Raw genomic sequence first — 18,560 nt, forward strand, 5'->3', positions numbered from 1 at the left:
GGCTGGGAAAAGGTTGGCCACATTGAGCCACCAGAGGGTGCCACGGCCCCATCCAGCCCTCGGCCTAGGAATTTTCCTTCTGCCCTGCTCTGGGCCAGAAACTCCAACCTCAAAGCTAAGGGGAGCCTTGGACTTCTTCGATCTGTAGGTTTTGGGGGGAGGAATTAAATGATCTGCCCAGGGTCAGCCAGTGGCTGAGTGGCAGTGGATGGATTTGCACTCGGGTCCACCCTTTCTTTTAGTTGGGATAGCTGCAGAGGATTTGCTTTTGTGGCAGAGCCAGCTTGGGAGAGGGAAGGGAGACCAGGACGCTTCAGAGGCCTCCGAGCGGGCCCAGGCCCAGCTTCTCCACCCGCTCAGGCTGGTGATGCTGAAGAACGGGCCTTTCCTCCAAGGAGTGACTCTGGGGGGGCCAGGGGAATCGCCTAGGGGTCAGCCCCCAAACTGGGCATCTGGGTGCATCTGCTGGCCACACATTCTGCCTTTGGCTTCCAGGCCAGGCCAAGGAAGGGAGACTGGCTACCCAGAGCTTGCCCTGGAGCAGGGGGTGGGTTTGAGCTAAAGATGGCCCCAGCTGCCTGATGGCCGAGGCAATCCCTGGCCTAGGGCCCCACCTCATCCACTCCCTTGACCATGGATGGGAAGAGGATGACCCGGTTGTTCCGTGCTAAGGGTGGGGAGCTTGGGTAATCCAAACACAAATAATCCCCTACTTCAGAATGTTTCCTAAATGGCCAATGCAAAGTGGAGAGAAGGAAGTCTGTAAAGTTATCTAATCCTCCCCCTATAGCAAAATGTTCCCCAGATCCCTGTCAACAGGGCATCCAAATAGCTCCGTATCTAGCTGGAGAATGGGCTTCTCCCCAGGGATAGCTGTGTACGAGTGAGCCGTGACATGATGGAAAGAGGCAGGCTGGAAACTTAGAAAAATAGCATATTGTGGAAAAATCAACACAGGCTAAAGGCCAGGTGCAAAAGGACCTTAGTAAGAAACCCAAGTGCACTGCTCAACCTCCCACCCCCTGGAAGCATCTGGGGGCGTAGTGGGTGGCTGAAATCGGAAGACCCGACCCAACCCAACTAGCTATTTGCCCCTCAGCCCCTTTCCTCATATGTAAAATAGTGATAACATCACCTACCTCCCAGGGCGGTGGTGGTGAATTCATCAAATGAGCACATTGTCTGCCCAGTGGATGGTGTAGAATACAAATGCTTTTCCCTTCCCTTTCCCCATAACTGTGAGACACCTCCTCCCCCCCCCCCCCTTTGCAGGGCTACGTTGGCACATGGGTTTCATTCATTGTGTGTTTATAAATTAGAATCTCCGTCGAAGGGTGCAAGCTGCACCTGAATCCCTCTATAACCAAGTCTCTCAGCTTTGTATAAATTCAGTGGCAGAAAGTCCACATTCACCATTCCACTTTGGGTTTTTTATAGGGAATCGGGGTTAAGTGATTTGCCCATATCACACGGGTTAAGTTTGAACTTGGTTCTCTCGGACTCCAGAGTCAGTGCTGTATCCACTGTATCACCTAGTTCTCTGTGCACATTTCTAATTGTTAGAGAAATATTCTACAGGGGATTTCCTTCACCCAAACAGATGGGCTACCCATTTGTGATTTTAATTTAATAGTTACATGCCAGGGAGTTGCCTGAGGCTCAGAGGCTATGTCACATCATATAGTGTCAAAGGGAGGTTCTGAATTCAGATTGTCCTGTTCTTGGTCCACTCCAACTTAAACCCCTTACTCCCAGTTCTGTTCTCGCACCCCCCAGAAAGGGACAACCCTCTTCCAGATGACAGCTAACAGTGATATCGAGTCCTATTTTTCCCTTTTCCCAAATACTGGCACTGAAGGAGTTAGTTTACGTACATATGCCGAGTTCTCCATTACTGAGCTCACAGGGTGACAAAGATGGGACACCCTCACAAGAGTGGATCATGCCCTCTGAGAAGGGCATCAGGGGTATGAGACAATGAGAAGTCGGAGAGGAGGGAGAATCGAGGTTTCCCAGAGAACTTGGCACTTGAGCTGGGTTTTAAAGCCTGGGCAGGATTTCAACAGGTCTTAAGACTTGCACACTATGTGATTTCACATGTAAAATCGTTTGCCTTCTCAATGGGTGGGGGAGGAGCTGCAGAGAGAATTTGGGACTTAAAATGATTGTCTAAAATAAACAACTTGTATGCTATACAGCCCACCAATATTTGCATTGCCAAGCCATGTTTTCCTTATATCCTACATTATTAGATCTAATTTGAGTCTGTCTCCTAAAGCTGTTACATCTTCCACCCCTCTATTCCCTTTCAAATTATCCTGACTTAACCTCTCCTCTCGCCCTATTCAAGAGCAATGAAGGCAATCTTCCTTGGCTCCAGTCTTGAGTGATGTCACTGCCCAAAAGGGCCCCCCATTCGTGGTCTTCCACAGCCTGGCTCCAGCTACTTTTCCAGTTGCCTTAGACTGTGTTCCAGTCCATTCTTGGACACTATGCCCTGTTTATCTTGCCCTCTCCCAGCTGCGCCTCTGTTCACCCTGTTCCCCATTTCCAGAGGACTTCCTTTCCTCCTCTTAGTTTCTGTTAAAACGTTGAAGGCCCAGCCCAGGTGATGTGTCTTCCCAGAATCCTTCCCTAATTCCTCAGGTCAAGATGACCTCTCCCTCAAATTTCTCCTGGCACTTGGCCCGGTTTACCGTCTCATGATCTCATTCTTCCTCATCAAAATGGTGTAAATGTCTTTCCTTATTAGACTGTAGACGCCTAACAAGCAGGATCTTGGCCCAGCAGAGGCCCTTCCTTGTACATGGTAGGTAATCACTGTATTGTGCTAAATGTATATGTGCCCCTTGAAGTGAGTGAGAGAGAATGTGTGTGTGTGTCTGTGTTCCCTTCTGGTACCCTGAAGGCTGGAAGGGTGAAGAATTCAGGGTCCAGAGGGAGGCCGGGGGGGCAAAGCAGAGACTCGTCCTAGGGGTCCTGCATCCACCATGGGCACGGGGCAGAATGAGGAAGCCAGTCTGGCTCCCCTGTGCCCATATCTCAGAAGAATCCCCCTGGAGCCCTACCGTCCCAGGCAGCAGCATTGTAGAACGGGTCTGCCCATTTCGGGGACTCTAGTCCCAGCCTGGTCCTCTCGAGGGCAGTCCACTGGGCTAGATGAGGCCCTCTCCAGGGCTTGGGCAGTCAGCCTCAGCCTGGTGGTGGGGCCTGGGGACAATGCTTGGCCACCTCCTGGATGCGGCTGTCTTCTCTGGGAGTCCAGGGCCGAGCATAGCCAGCACGGGGCAGCAGCAGCCGGTCCAGGGTGCCCTCATAGTTGATGTGTCGCTGGGCTGCTATCAGGTACTCTGCTCGAGGGACCAGCAGGGGACAAGGGCAGGCCCCTGGGGCCCAGAGGAACTCCCTTCGCTCTAATGGGGTCCAATTCTTGTAAGAGTGTTGCACCTGAATGTCATACCGGGTCTCCTCACCCACACGGAGCCGTGCCAGGACCCGGGCCCGGAAAACTGTGGGTATCAGCAATGGGCAGACTCAGGAATTTGGAGAGCAGCTTACGGAGCCCCCTTATTTGTGTAGAGAGCCCTCTGGAGAGGTCTCAGGATAGCCCGCAAGTCAGCCGCAGAGCAAGGATAGAAAGAATACAGGGCAAGTTCCTCCCACTCCTCATGTCCTGGCCCAAGCTCTTCATCTTATAGAGGAGGAAACTGATACAAGGAGAGGTGTGTGACTAGAATTTGAATCCAATTCCCCTGCCTCTTAGTCTAAGATGGCCTGTAGGCAGCAAAAGGGTGGGAGAAGAGGCAGTTTGGTGCAAGGAGGGAGAACTTGCTTTTTAATTGGAATTTGGGGGTTCAAACCTCAGCCTTGCTTATTCCTAGCAGGGCAAGTTAACTCAACCTTATTTTCTTCCTCTGCATAGTAAAGGAGGTCAAGCTAGATGATATCTAAGGTTTCTTTCAAATATAGAGCCTATGGAATCTATAAATCAGAGGGCTCTAATCTGAAGGTGAGAGGAGATGGCAGTTGGAGTAGAAATAGGAAATTAGGAGCCCATGGAGGTAAATAGGGGGAATCTTACCAAAGTCACTCCTGCAGTAATGAAGCAGACGCTGGCTCCGGCCCTTGGCACCTGGGCATGGCTGGCAGGTCTCTACAGATGGCAATGAAGTGGACAAATGGATTCTGATTCCAGCTTGTGGGCAGGGGAATAAAGAAAGGGGCTTCCCTGCTCTCCTACTCAGGAGAAAAAGAGACCCACCTGTTTCAATGGGCTGCTCCCGAAGTGGGGAGAATCCTGGAGAGGAGGGGGATGGCCGAGTCCAGGCTGGGGCAGTCTCCTGGGGCCCCACCTCCACCTCCCGAGTCTGTGGCTGTCTCAGAGGACTCCTGTGATTCTGCAGGGCATAATAGGCATCCCTTGGCAGCCAGAACTCAAACTCAATGCCTGGGTTGGGCTCTTGGAAGAGAATCTGGGAGAGGAAAGGTAGATTCCCATTTATACCAAAGTCTCAGTTTCCAAAGATCCCACATTCTAATTGGTTCAGAGTCAGGACCATGGAGAGAGCCCCTAGCCTAAGTGTGAGAGTTCAATCCTGGGTTCAAGTTCAGACTCTTTCATTAATTCATTGAGTCATCTTGGGCTTTCTAGTCTTTCATTTCCCCATCTGTTCAGTGAGGGCTGAGGCTAAATGGTTTGTAAATCTCATTCTAATTTTGAAAAATAAATACAAAGTTTGGGCTTGAATCCAGACTCCCCATTTGCTGGCTGCCAAAACCTAAAGAATTCTCTGAGCTCAGATATAGGATCTCTTCCCTGCCCTGCCTGCCTTCCAGAGTGGCTCTGGCAAATAGCAAATTTCTTCAGAACTTGAAGATTTCAAGAGGAACGTGGAAGGATCCTTCCCATTTAAACCCTAGTCTGAGACTAACTCGTAGTCTAGGTCAGGGGTCCTCAAACTACGGCCGCAGGCCAGATGCGGCAGCTGAGGACGTTTATCCTTCTCACCCAGGGCTATGAAGTTTCTCTATTTAAAGGCCCAAAAAACAAAGTTTTTGTTTTTACTATAGTCTGGCCCTCCAACAGTCTGAGGGGCAGTGAACTGCCCCCCTATTTAAAAAGTCTGAGGACCCCTGGTAGGCTCTCAAACAGTCTTGCAGAGCATCTCCCTAAATAGTCATATTCTCTTTGGCTCCAATGTTACTAAGTCTTTGAATACATTTGATATATAGCTCCTACTATTAGACTATATGCTCCTTGGGGAAAAAAAAGAGGCTTCCTTCTTTCTTTGTAGCCTCAGTTCAAAACAGTAACTAGAAGATAATAGGAGCTTAATAAATATTAGTTGACTGCCTGCTAGGTTTCTGGCAATTGCAGGTAACAACACCCTTAGCTCCCACACAAGCACTAGAGTTAACAAATAGTTTCAAGTCCAGGACAATATGTATTTATCTCATAGAAAATGCTGGGAGAGAAAGAATGGAGGTATTATTATCCCCATTTTACAGATGAGGGAACTGAAACAGGGCTTAAGTCATTTTCCAAAGACCACACAGTTAATAAGTGGAGGAGGCAAGGATTAAACACAGTTTTCCTAATGTTAAATCTAAGGTTGTTTCTCTGATTACTCACTGCCTCCTACAGTATTTCAGCTGACCCACAATAATAGTATTTTCATTAGCTCCTGTGGCAATATGTCTCCTATACCTGAGTCTACAATAACTCACAAATATTCCCAGGATTGGTCTCTGCCCCTCACTCTGGATTACACTTACCTGCAAGTGAAGATCTTCACCTGTGGGTCCAGCTACCCACAGACTCTCATCACGGTCATTGATGCGGCTATAGTAGACCTGGGTCTCAGCCACCTGGAAGGTCCCTGGCCAGTCAATGGCCCAGTCCCCATTGAAGACATAGCGCCCATCACTGCCCATTAGTGCTGGGTGTCAGGGGAGGGAAAAGAGTTCAGGGGATTTGCTAGAAGCCAAGTTAGAGCTTTTTGTCAGTCTCGGGTCCCCAGGCCTCAGTTTCCCACATGCAGTTGGGTGCTAGGAGAGCCTTCAGGCCAGAGGGAGGGAGTGGGATTAATCTAGCCCTAGACTCAGATCAGCTTCCTCAGAGTCCCTATCCCTTAAGGATAGCCCCACTCTCGACAAGGAAGGAATATCCCCAGACTTTCTCTTTACCCTTCACCCCAGGAAGGCCAGGAAAGTGGGATGCCCTCGAGGCTCTCACCCAGATAATTTCTGCTCCGGTCAGTGACTCTGATATTCCGGGCACCAATGGGAATAAGGGTCACATTCCAGTAGCCATGTGATTGACCTGGAAGGAAATGGGGTGGGGTAGGGGAGGCAAATGAGCCTCAAAGCTTTGACTTGCTGCCCTCCCTCAAGAGCCATGAATATACTTATATTCAGGGTCCCAGGTATGAGTGCATGGGTCATGTAAGCCTAGGGGTGCTTGGGGGAACACGCATGTGCGTAACATTGAAAAGAGCATTAAGTTGTAATTCTTACTAACTTTACTTTAGTTCATTGTCCTCTGGCTGGGCTTTCATTTCTATCAAATGGACCAGTTCTCTCAGCTGACATCCCATTTCTAAAGCCCCTTCCAGCTCTGACGGACTATATTTTAATGTCCCCTCCACCCTTCTCTGATGTTCTGTGTTCTAAGGCTTCTCTATTCCAAGTTCTCTCTGCCTTTTAAGTCTTTAGCTCTAAAATTTTCCAGTCTGTCTGAGGGTCTCCCCTACCTCTGACCCTGTAACGTTCTAAGGCTACTTCTCTGGGCCTCTTTCCTCATCTATCAAATAAAGAGGTTAGATTATATTAAATTCCTTTTAATCCTAAATCTCTGATTCTTCTGAATCTGATATTCTATGTCTTTTTATAAAACCTAGAGTAATAAGGACTAAGTAAGGGAAAGAAGAGGGGCCCAGAAAGAAAGGGTTCAGCTCTGCAGGAGAGCAGTCACCGGACGGTGGGACAGCCTCACTGAAGACTTGCTGGATGAAGAGACAAGAGTTGTTCCTGCCACCACATTGCCCACAGTGGTCCTCCTGGATCCCGGAGCCCAGGATCCCATCACAGCCTGCAGTCTGGGAGACATAGGTAATAAGGGAATGCCATTTCCCCTTCTGCTTCCATAGAGCTAAGGACTTCAGAGATATCCTCCCTCAAGCCCATCCCAGGATACAGCCTTGAGCTGTCCTCAGTTTCCCCCTCCACTTCCCTCTTCAGGAATGGTATGGAAAGCCAAGGGGTCCCTGGGCATTTGTGGCAGAGGCTGGGTTGAGCTAGGGAAAAAGGCTCTCACAAGGCATCTGCCATTGATGCAAAGCCCCTCAGAGTCCGGGCTGCAGGGGGTCCCATCCAGCACTCGTCCAAAGGTGTAGTAGAAAGTGTGGCCCTCCGCCAAGCAGTTCAGGTCACACAGGTTGGGAGCTGCAAGAGGAGAGCATGAGAGCTGCAAAGGAGGTCCCTAACTGCAACCTCCCGAATGTTCTTCCTGGAAAGTTCCCCTAATTACTCTATCCCATTATTGCAGGTTCCCTTGCCAATAAATCTGAGATCACAGGCTTAAGCCAGTTATGAATCAGTTTCACAAATTCACAAAGCCCCTTTTCAATTCTTAGCGGAGTAGAGTATATCCTCAGTTTTGAAGGCCCAGTTTCTCCTGTTTCTAATCTAAAATTCTGGCTGATTATTCAGTTACCCATTCCCAGACTTGGATATCCCTAAGCTGTCTGCACAGTAAGGCTTGGGAGTGAGGAAATACCAGAATGAAGTAGCTTTGGGCACAATCACTCACCTCCATAGAAGGGTACCCACTGGTAGGTGGCCTGGTCACTCAGAACAGGCCTGCTGTTGTAGAGGGCACACTGTAGCTCCCTGAAGGGCATGGCACCAGAGGGGCATTCCTGGCAAGCAAAGCAGGGAGGGAAGTTTCTGTCAAGGGGAAGAAAGGGCAGTACTCTTGGGCTGGAAGATCAGAGGCTGCTGGGGAAAAGGGGGAAGAGTTGGAACTGTGAGACTAAGGGAAAAGGAAGGTGAGGGCATCAGGGATGTATAGTGGGCAAGAACTTCACCAGTAGCACCCGAGAGACTCAAGGGAACTTAGGGAAGTTTTGGGAAGGAGGAAAAAGAGAGATTGTGGGCAACGCTGAAAGAAATCTTGAGAAAACGAGTATCCTTTCAAGAATTGGAAATTGATGGGATGCCCGTCAATTAGAGAGTAGCTAAGCAAGTTATGTTATGTGAATGTGATGGAATGCTATTGTGCTGTAAGAACGAAGGAGGACTATGTTTTGCATGACTTCACATGTATAATTGATATCATATTGCCTTCTAAATAGGTGGGGGAAGGGCTGGAAGGCAAGAATTTGGAACTCAAAATTTAAAAAAGTGAATGCTAAACAAAGTATAATTTTTAATAGAAAAAATGACGAAGGGGATGATTTCAGAAAATGAAAGAGTATTTAGTGAGAGATTGGAGCTCTAATTGGGTAGGAAGAACATCTGGATAGAATATTGCCTATGGAGAATAGATGATGTCCCTTGAGTCTGTGGGTGTGGGAGGGAATATGGGGCTGCAGAGGGCAAAGTGGAGGGGTAAGATTCAGAATCACAGACTAGGAGAGCCTTTTAAAAAAAACAGAACATCAGAGCTGGGAAGGATCATCAAACAACCGAGAATCAAGGGCAGAAAAAGTCTTATTTGCCCAAAGTCATAAAGCAGACCAGAAACAGAGCTGGAACTCATCCTGGGTTTTTGGAACCCAATGCTCTTTCCCTGTGTAGCTGAATGTTTTTTGAGGAACTGTATCTGGGAGTGGGGGGTTAGCTGAAGGACATAAAGGTATCATCTGGGAAATGGGGGTCTCTGGAGGCTTTGGGGAACTCACAGGGAGCCTGCATAGGCGGTACTGGTGAGAGTCTCCCCCGCAAGCATGTTCTCGGGAAATCCTGCAGGCAGATGGGGGGTAGGAGGGTCAGAGGCTGTCAGGAAAGAAGCAGTAGTGGCTGGCTTATAAAACCCTCCCCCCACTTCCTGCATACACCCTCCCAGCCTAGCCCCGCATTCCGACAGGATTAAAGGGCTGTACGCTTGGGATGGGGCGTGGGGGTGCTCAGTGCCCAGGCCTGCCCTGACCCCCCCTTCCCATCAACCCCCACCTTCTCATCCTGAGCCCTAGGGGAGGGTAGAGTGGAAGGAGAGGGCAAATGCCCCAGGTACTCCCCACCCCACTGGAGAAGATGCAAAGCTACTTAGAAAGACCTGACTCTCCATGCTCCCTCCAATCCCCTAGCTCCCATCCTTTCCCAAGCTTCCTATGGGAAGAAGCACTCCTCCTCAGCCCTCCCTTTCCCATCATCCTCAGGGTCTCACCGCATACATCTCCGGCTGCGCACTGAAGCCCCCTGTCCGCAAGTGGTGGAGCAGCCACTCCAGGCCCCCCAGGACGTCCACTCACTGGACCCAAATCTTCCCTACTTGGAGGAAGATGACATTAGACAGACCCAGGAGTTCCAGCTCCCAGCCTAAAGGCACCCCCCCCAATGAGTTTCCTCTGGGCCCCTTTATGAGGTGGAGCAGGGAAGGGAAGTACGAAGGCCCTCAGGGGCCCTGTCTCCCTAGAAGAGACCCCTCCCTCTGTCAACATGGCCCAGCCCCAATCCTTCCCCTGCCCTATGGGGAAACAGGCAGCAAATGGGGAGCTTCCAGAGCTACTAGAAAGCAGCTTCGGGGGTGCTGGGTGCTTTCTAGCCCCAGCCTGTTCAACCAGCTTTAGCCCCAACCTCCAAGAACACTGGCTCAGCCCTAAAAAGGATAAAGATATGTGTGTAATTTCCATAAGAGGAAGGATAAGAAGGAAAAATAAGTAAGAGAGGGGCCCTAAAGGCTGGTGGGATGTGGGGTCTGAGGAATAGATATTAGTAGGTGGGAGGAGTGCTCCTCAGGACTTGGTAAAACTGGGGCTGAGTGAGGGGAGGGCTGCAAAAAGGAGAGGTGCCCCCACCCCCACCTGGCTCACTCCTCAGAAAACCCTCAGAATGCCAAGCCTAGCAAAGCCCTTGTCTACCTCCTACTTGCTTCCCCTGGGCCACTGCCTGGGCCGAATTCCATGGAGGCTAGTGTCCAGAGATGCGGGGGCTGGGTTTCTAAGGACTGGAAAGGGCCCATAAACACAGAGTCAGGCCAGCTTGTAACCTCTGACAGGAATCCCCCTACATTAACAAGGCTCATACAGAGTGGGCTGCTCCTCCCCCAAGTGCAGCTGACCCTCTCCACAAACCTCTCCCACCCCTAGCTCCTGCTCCTTTAGGACCAGGCTCAGGTTTGGGGCTGGGGGGTTGGGAGAGCCCTCAGTAACATACACACATCTGCTCCCTGAGCTTTGAGGCTGCTCTTTCCCCTCCCCCTCAAACAGCACCCAAAGGTCACTAGCAAGCAGTTCCATACATGCTAATGAGTCACAGAGAGGATTACAGGAAAGGGCCCTTGTGGACTTCAGGTCACTGCAAGTGCCTCTGGGACCGGGAGCCCCGACGGTATTCCAGGATGGCTTCCACAAAAAGGGCTGGGGCATCTTTTGCTGTCCCCTTCTCCCCAGGAGATGGGGAGTGGGCAGCAGTTCCTGGAAGGGGTAAGAACTAGGCCAGAAGAAGACAGGGAAGGAGCTGGGGCTTCTGGGACAAACTAGGATTTCAAATCCAGGCGTATTTCCTTTACCTGAGTCCTCCCCTCCAGAGCACAGCATAGGTATATCCAGAGCAGGAGCAGGACTGGTCCAGGCCTGGGCCTAAGGGCACCAAAGGGCAGAGTTTAAAGGCTGCAGGGGGGCGAGAGAAGGGTCCTCGGTGACTCCAACAATGAGATGATTCAGATCAGTTCCAATAATCTAGTGATGGAGAGAGCCATCTACACCCAGAGAGGGGCTGTGGGAACCGAGCGTGCACCACAAAATAGCATTCTCACTCTCTCTACTGTTATTTGCTTACATTTTATTTTCTTTCTCAGTTTTTTTTTCCTTTTTGATCTGATTTTTCTTGTGCAGCAAGATAACTGTATAAATATGTATACATATATTATATTTAACATATACTTTAATGTGTATTAGATTAACTGCCATCTAGGGGAGGAGGTGGGGAGAAGGAAGGGATAATTTGGAACAGAAGGTTTTGCAAGGGTCAGTATTGAAAAATTACCTATGCATGTGTTTTATAAATAAAAATCTTTAATAACAAATAAAAAAAAAGAGAGAGAAGAGTCCTTTATCTGCCTTAATCATAATAGCTAGCATTTATATAGTGCTTTAAAGTTGACAAAGCACTTCACCTTCACAATAGCCCAGGTAGGTAGGTGCCCAATTTAAATGAAAATAATTTAAATTGAATTACCCCAAAGTAAGTAATAAGGCAAGATTTGAACTCAGGAACTTGAGTCTGCCATGAGAGTCCAGATGATCACTTGCTGAGGATGAGTAACCTATTCAGTTGTGTGTTGGATTTCTGCAATTCTGCAACTAAATGACCTCAAAGGTCTCTTACAGTTAGCTCTGGATGCCTCCTAACTACTCACACTATTTGCCTTTCCTTGGCTGGGTATCATGCCCTCTGCCAGCATGCGCCAAAACCCCTCTTTAAGACAGCAGATGATTTTTAAGAACTGCCACGTCAGGAAAATTCGTCACATGGCCATGACAGTGATAAACTGCTCTGAGCTTTGCCAGGCTGGTCCTCCATGTCAAAGATTCTATCCTTGGCCTGTACTCCGCACAGTTCTTGGAGGCACTTGATAAATTTAATTTTTTTTCCTTTTGTGATCTAAGGTTCTTCCTAGTGGACAGTCTATGTCATATATATACACACACATACACACACACATATATATAATATCTCAGTCAGGCCTTTGCTCCTACACTCCTACCCTTCTAACATTATTAATTCTTTTTTTTCATCTTCCATAATGAATAATCCAAACTTTTTCTCCTTCTGTCCCCAGTACCATCTATATGTCCTATACTTAATTTGACTATAGACCTCCTATATCTCTAAGAATACTAAGTACATACAAAAGGTATTTACTCCTTAAAAATTCTTATTATCTCTAATCAAATGAGAAGAGACTAACCCCTCTCTCTGAATCCTTCATTCCATTCCCAGCATCCTGCCTTCTCCAGCATTCCAGATTTCCCCTTAAATCTAATGCCTTCCTCTTATTTATTTCCAATTCATCCTGTAAATATCTTGTGGGTACATAGTTACCTGAACATTGTCTTTCACATTAGCCTATGAGTTCCTTGAGAGTGGGACTGTCTTGCCTTTCTTTGTATCCCTTACATGTAACATAGTACCCATTACCACTTAAAACAGTATCCACAACATAGTGGGTGCTTAATAAAATTTTAATGGCTGACTTATTTTATTGACACTCCTTATGTTTTATTTTATCCTTAGCCTTAAGAAGCTTACATTCTATTTGAGGAGACAATATATGTATCATACATATATAAGTATAAATGAATTAAATATGAGTTAATTTGGCTTTGAAAGCAGAAACAGCTAAGTGAAGTGAGAGGAACCAGAACACTATGCACAGGAACAAGAGTATGTGATGATCAACTAGGATAGACTTAGCTCTTCTCAGCAATTTGGTGATCCAAGACCGTTCCAATAGACTTGAGAAGGAAAGTGCCATCTGCATCCAGAGAAAGAATGGAGACTGAATGTTGATCAAAATATATTCTTGTCACCTTTTTCTTTTCTTTCTTTTTTTGTTTTTCTTTTTCTTTCTTGTGGTTTTCCATTTTGTTTTGATTTTTCTTTCACAACATGACTGATATGGAAATATTTTTAAGATGATTATAAATGTGTAACTATAAATCTATCAGATTATTTGCTATCTTGGAAAAGGTGAGTGTAAGGGAGGAAGAGAGAAAAAAAATTGGAACTCAAAATCATACCAAAATGAATGTTGGAAACTATCTTTACCTATCTTGATTCCTAATTTTTTCCAGTGAGTCTCTTCTCCATAAACTGAGCTACTTCTTTTTTAAAAAAGTAACTTTAAAGAATTTAAATATCAACATTCAGTGTACAATGAACAGAAGAGGTGATTATATATGAAAGAGAACTTCTGTTATGTAATTTTAAAGTATATACTAAATATAACATGATAGTAGCAAAAAAAAACTATCTTTAATGTAATTGGAAAAAATAAAATGCTGTTGATAAAAAAAGAAAGAAAAGTGTCAGCAGCTGGAAGATGGGGTTAGGAAGGGCTTGATAGTGGTGGTCATATATGTAAGTTGAAATTCTAAAGGAAATAAGATTCTAAGAATCAGGAGATGAGGAAGGATGTCATTCCAAGGATGGGGGATAGCCAGTGCAAATGCACAGAGATGGAAGATGGATTGTAATGTGAAAGGAATAGTAAAGAAGGCTTCTCTGACTGGCCAGCCAAAGTAGAAGTACAGAAGAAGGCTGAAACAATTAAGTTGGAGCCAGGTAGGATGAAGCTTTGAAAACTTTGAAAAAAAATTCAAAAGATAATGGGGAGCCACTGGTATTTATTGAGGAGCGGAGTGACATGATCAGTTCTGTGCTTTTGGAAAATCAGTTTAAGCAGCTGGGCAGAGGAAGGATTGAAGTGGAAAGAGACAACTCTAGGAGACCAAGATCAGCCTTTGAGGCTGCATTGAGGGCATCTTCACCTGAATCAAGATCAAAATTTAAGGAAGTCATCTAACCCAACTTATGGGTTTTGACTGTCAATGCCCTGGGCAATCCTCCAAATTTGCTTTTCAGTCATGACCCCATTTGGGGTTTTCTAGGCAAAGATACTGGAGTCATTTTCCATTTCCTTCTATAACTCATTTTACACATGAGGAAACTGAGGTACATAGGGATAAGTGACTTGCCCAGAGTCTTACAGTTAGTATCTGAGACTGGATTTGAATTCAGGTCTTCCTGACTCCAGGACCACCACTATCCACTATACCACCTAGCTGCTCTTGGTTAGGACTAGTTCCAAACTCTGACTCCAGTGCTTACCACCTGAAAGACCATAACCCAGGTACTTTATATTTTCTAGACTCAGTTTCCCCATCAAAATGGGAAGAGGAGGATTGGGGTGGCCAGTTGTAAATCCTCTGAAATCTGTGGGGACTGGATGTGGATCACAACATAGTATTTTCACCTTTTTTGGTTGCTGTTTGCTTTTCTTTTTCTCACTTTTTTTTCCCTTTTTGATCTGATTTTTCTTGTGCAGCATGATAAATGTGGAAATATGTTTAGAAGATTTGCACATGTTTAACCTATATTGGATTACTTGCTGTCTAGGGGATCTGAGGGAGAAAAATTTGAAACTCAAAGTTTTGCAAGGATAAATTTTGAAAACTATGTATATATTTTGAAAATAAAAAGCTATTATTTAAAAATTAAATAAAATATGTATACATAGAAAATAAATCCTTTAAACTGAGGCTGGAGGGGAAAGACTCTTATGAACCCAGGAATTGGTTCATTTTCACAAATATTTATTAAGAATCTACAAGGAAGCTGGGACTGTGCAAGAGCTACACAAACAAGACACATTTTCTCTGGCTGTCTACAATGCTCTCCCTCCTCAACTCTGACTGCTGACCCCCTGACTTTCTTTAACCCTTAATTAAAACCCCATCTTCTTAAAGAAAGCCTTCTGCAACTCCTCTTAATTCCAGGGCCTTCCCTGCCCTAATTATTTCCTATTTCTCTTGTATAGAGCATGTTTTGTACAGCTTTGTTTGCAAGGGGTCTACCAGGTTAGATTGTAAACTCCTTGAGGTCAGGGACTATCTTTTGCCTCTTTTTGTGTCATCAGAGGCAGTTCAGCCCCACACCTGGCTCACAGCAGGTACTAAGTAAATGTTTACTGACCGATTGGCTAATATAAAAACCAAAAAAGAAAAAAAAAAAAAGCCCCTGCCCCCAAGCTGTTAGACTTAGTCAGGAACACTGAGTTTTGAATATCATTTCATACATTTTGGGGTATATAAATACTATAACACCAACTTCTCAGGGCTCCTATAATAGCTGTGGTAAGGATCAAGTGAGATACTGCATGTAAAGCACATTGAAAACCTTAAAAGAATATATGAATGCAAGCTATTGTTATCATCCTTATCATCATTCAGCTAAGGCACATCTAACACAAGAAGATCACTAAATTCAGGATTTTGAGAAAGAAGAAAGGTTGGGATTCAGAGCAGGATATACAGGTCCTTGAGCCTTAGGAAAGCCCCATATTTACACACACACACACACACATACAGACACACACACACACACAGAATGAATTTGTAGTTTAGTTGTTCTCTGGCTTGGGTATCCAATACATATGAGCATCACTATAAATATCTGACTAAATAAACTCAGGAAGGTCTCTCCTGTCTGAGTTTTGGTTTTCTCATCTGTCAAACAGCTCACTTGGGGGAAGGGGAGAGCACCTTGCCCTCATCAGCCAAACCCTCATCCTGACTCTGACAAGTCTCCTCCCCTCCCCTCCCTGGCTCCCATATGCCAGTGTCCCTTAACTCCTTATCTCTGAGCACAGGCCTGGCCACTGATCTGATGTTGGCAGGAAAATAAGCAGCTGCCTAAATCTCTTGGGAAGGGAGGGAGTGTTTGGATGGTAGAGAAACTAGGTGGAGAAGGCAGGATTGGGGTGGATGTCCCTGATGGGGAGGTCAGTGGTTAGTGCCCACCCAAGCTTGACACTGGGCTCTTTTAGGCAATTTGGGACTGAGTCAAGGGGCGATATCCAAGCTCCTAAGTAATTGGAATTTACTCCTCAGTAAGCACGATACTCCCAGAAAAAAATGGAGCTGTCAAGGATCAAAGAAACATGGAATGACAGAGCTGAAAAGGACCTTGGAATCCAGTCCTGTCATGTGACAGATGGAAATCTGATTCCCATCGACAGAAAGTGACTGACCTAAGGTCACACAATCAACAAGGGGTCCCAGGGTTTGGTCTCTCCAGTGAGAGGGATCTACCAACTGGGCTGAACACAGTGGATTTCCCCAGGGTCATCCTTTCTCTCCTCATTTTCTATTGACTCAGGGATTGGAATTGTTGATTGTGGGAAGGATCTTGAAGAAGAGAGGCAGTGTTGTGTAATGGAAAGAAAGCTGTTTTTGTCCTCAGGAGACCTGGCCTCCCTGTGGACTAACTAAGTCCCTTCTACTCTCCTGGCCTCCATTGCTCCTTCTGTGATAGGAAGGTTAGATCATCTCTTACTAGGGTCATTTCCAGCGCTAGCACCCTCGAATTCTCTGAAGATTCTACCAAGAAGGTAATTTGGCTTCAAGAGCATCATTTAGAGCAAGTCTTCGGCCAGGCCCTGTTGGGGGAGGAGTAAGGGAGGCCAAGAGAGGAATGAACTTGGGCTGCTGTATGAAGCTTTGAACACTCACAGAGACTCCCTGGGGAGGGGAGGGAAGATTCTGGAAACAGGAGTGGGGGAAGGGGCAGGAAGATTACCCATCTACTCCTGGCTGAATGCCTGACTTTCAGTGAGAAGAGACACTGGCCTGGGAACTCCTGGGTTCTCCTTGCTTATCATCTCTGAATCCAAGATTCTATTTCTCAGAACTTCCCAGTTAGGTGACTAAATGAAGAAAGAAGCTAGTTGCTTTAAAAGTGCTTTTGAGAACCTTGTAGGAAAATACTGGCGATATCCCCTAGGAAGACAGGGAGTTTACCCTAGAATGGGGAGGGGGCTCTGGAATCTGGGAAGAGGGGATAGGCTGACCCTTCAGGGGAGGTTTTAATAGTTTAGGAAGGAAGGGCATAGAGGGAAGGAATGAAAAGGTGGGTGATGGGAAATGGGGAGGATGGAGGTAGGTTTGGTGCCTGGACCAACTGAAGGAATAAGTCAAAGGGTGCTGTTTTTATAACTACACCTAATCTCCCCCTCTTCCTGCTTCCCAGCAAAATTTATAGATGAGAGGGTTAATTGTTAAGAGAACTTGGAGGGCTGTAACCTAGGTCTAGTCCCACATCTGTGACTTTTTCCCGAGTTCTGGGTCTCAATTCTTCCACCTTTTAGATGGGACAGTTGGGCTAAATGATCCTTTCAGTTCTGACATTGTGTTCTAAAGTCCTTTACAGCTCAGCCATCCCATGATCTAACTTCGGAAGTCTTCCCCCAACCCCCAGTTGTAAAGTTCCCCGAGACACCCATTTCTTCATGGAAAGGATGGAGACACATACTGTTCCCTAAAGTTTCTTTGGAAAGAGTTGGAGGGAGTGGGGAGGTCCGAGGTTCAGCATGTTGCGCGGTTAGGGAAGGGGGAATGGTGTCTAAATTCATTGCTCCCAGGGAAGGGGGATCCCTTGAAGGGTCCAGGGACTTACCAGAGCTTCCCCGCCGGGTGTTCAACCCGAGTTTCTTGGGTCCCTGAATGAAGTGGCATCTGGGGGGGAGGGCGCGGTCGCGCGTGGAGCTGGGCGGGCCACCTCTTCCTAACCTGGGTCGAGCGTCTGAGCGGCTCTTCTGGCCGGGACTGGCGGGCTGTGGGGTGCTGCCCGAGCAGCGGCCCCTCCCACCCCGGGCCGGCGGGAGGAGGGAGGCGGGGGCGCCTTCGGGGCCCCGCGCCGTCCTAGGCCCCCACCCCTTCCACCCCACCCAGGTCCCATTAACCCCTCCACGCTCATCCTGGGACTATGGGGCTCCTTGGCTCTGCTAAGCGGAGCTACCAGGCACCTCAGGGGTTAAAAGTATGGGGGGGTCGAGGAAATGAAGAGGGAAAGGATTGCGTCTCCCTGGGTTCTGCAGTAGGGGGCTGCTCTGGCAGGTGCGGAGCGGTGGGCACTGGGATCTCCCCCAAAGGGAGAGAAGCTTCAGTCAGGGGACCACCCCCTCCCCCAGCGGCTCAGCGGGGGCGGGGAGGGGCGGGACCGAATTGCCCTTCGGAGTTCGCTCTCTCTGCGCTCACGGAACCCAAGAGCAGGAGCTAGGAGTGGGGTGGTGGGGGTGGGAAAGGGGACCACAGAGGGACATGGAGGGGCATGGGGGCAGGGTGAGGACTCATTCTCGCCGGCTGTCCCGCCTCCCAGGGGCCGGAGCCATAATAGGGGCCCCAGGCGACTGGAACACCAGTCTTCCGGGCCGTGAAGTGACCTTGGGTATCCCCACAGTCCCGGGAGGGAAGGGAGCGGGGCGGGGCGAGGGAGGGAGCCATCATAGTTCCTCCCCTCTCCTCTCCTCCCTCTCCCCGCTTCCAATCTCATTTTTCCTTCCCCCTCAACTACCACCTCCATCTTCCCCTTATCACCGCCCCCCACCCCGCCCCGGGCGTTGCTATTTCTGCTACTCCTGCTCAGACCCGGGAAATGTGAGCGCCGGGTGCGGTGCTCCCTGGGGGGAGGAGGGAAGGAGGAAAGGAGGGAAAGAAGGAAAGAAAAAAGGAAAGGTGGGGCTAAACTCGCCCCCGCTCCTCTCTGGGAGCTCGGAACACTCAGGGGCTGCAAAAATGGTCTCGTGGAAAGGCTGCTTTGTTTTACAGATCGGGAAA

The 18,560-nt window shown here is 47.8% G+C and overlaps 1 protein-coding gene across 2 annotated transcripts; it reads right to left on the minus strand.

The window, feature by feature from the left end:
- Window positions 1-1,291: 1,291 nt before the first annotated feature.
- On the minus strand, window positions 1,292-17,639 carry ADAMTSL5 (ADAMTS like 5). Of its 2 annotated transcripts, none has more exons than XM_031948067.1 (12): window positions 17,401-17,639; window positions 10,733-10,802; window positions 9,389-9,489; window positions 8,904-8,964; window positions 7,811-7,919; window positions 7,316-7,443; window positions 6,974-7,097; window positions 6,236-6,322; window positions 5,776-5,939; window positions 4,262-4,397; window positions 4,082-4,153; window positions 1,292-3,509 (listed from the first exon to the last, which is right to left on the minus strand). In XM_031948067.1, the coding sequence occupies exons 1-12, from the start codon at window positions 17,457-17,459 to the stop codon at window positions 3,193-3,195; spliced, it is 1,428 nt and encodes a 475-aa protein (XP_031803927.1). In that variant the 5' UTR covers window positions 17,460-17,639; the 3' UTR covers window positions 1,292-3,192. The 2 variants fall into 2 exon arrangements, with proteins under 2 accessions (XP_031803927.1, XP_012397668.1); XM_012542214.3 differs by having other exon boundaries at window positions 4,262-4,472; window positions 17,401-17,637.
- Between the last annotated feature and the right edge of the window lie 921 nt (window positions 17,640-18,560).

The sequence above is a fragment of the Sarcophilus harrisii genome, chromosome 1, assembly GCF_902635505.1.
Source record: "Sarcophilus harrisii chromosome 1, mSarHar1.11, whole genome shotgun sequence".
Taxonomy (NCBI): domain Eukaryota; kingdom Metazoa; phylum Chordata; class Mammalia; order Dasyuromorphia; family Dasyuridae; genus Sarcophilus; species Sarcophilus harrisii.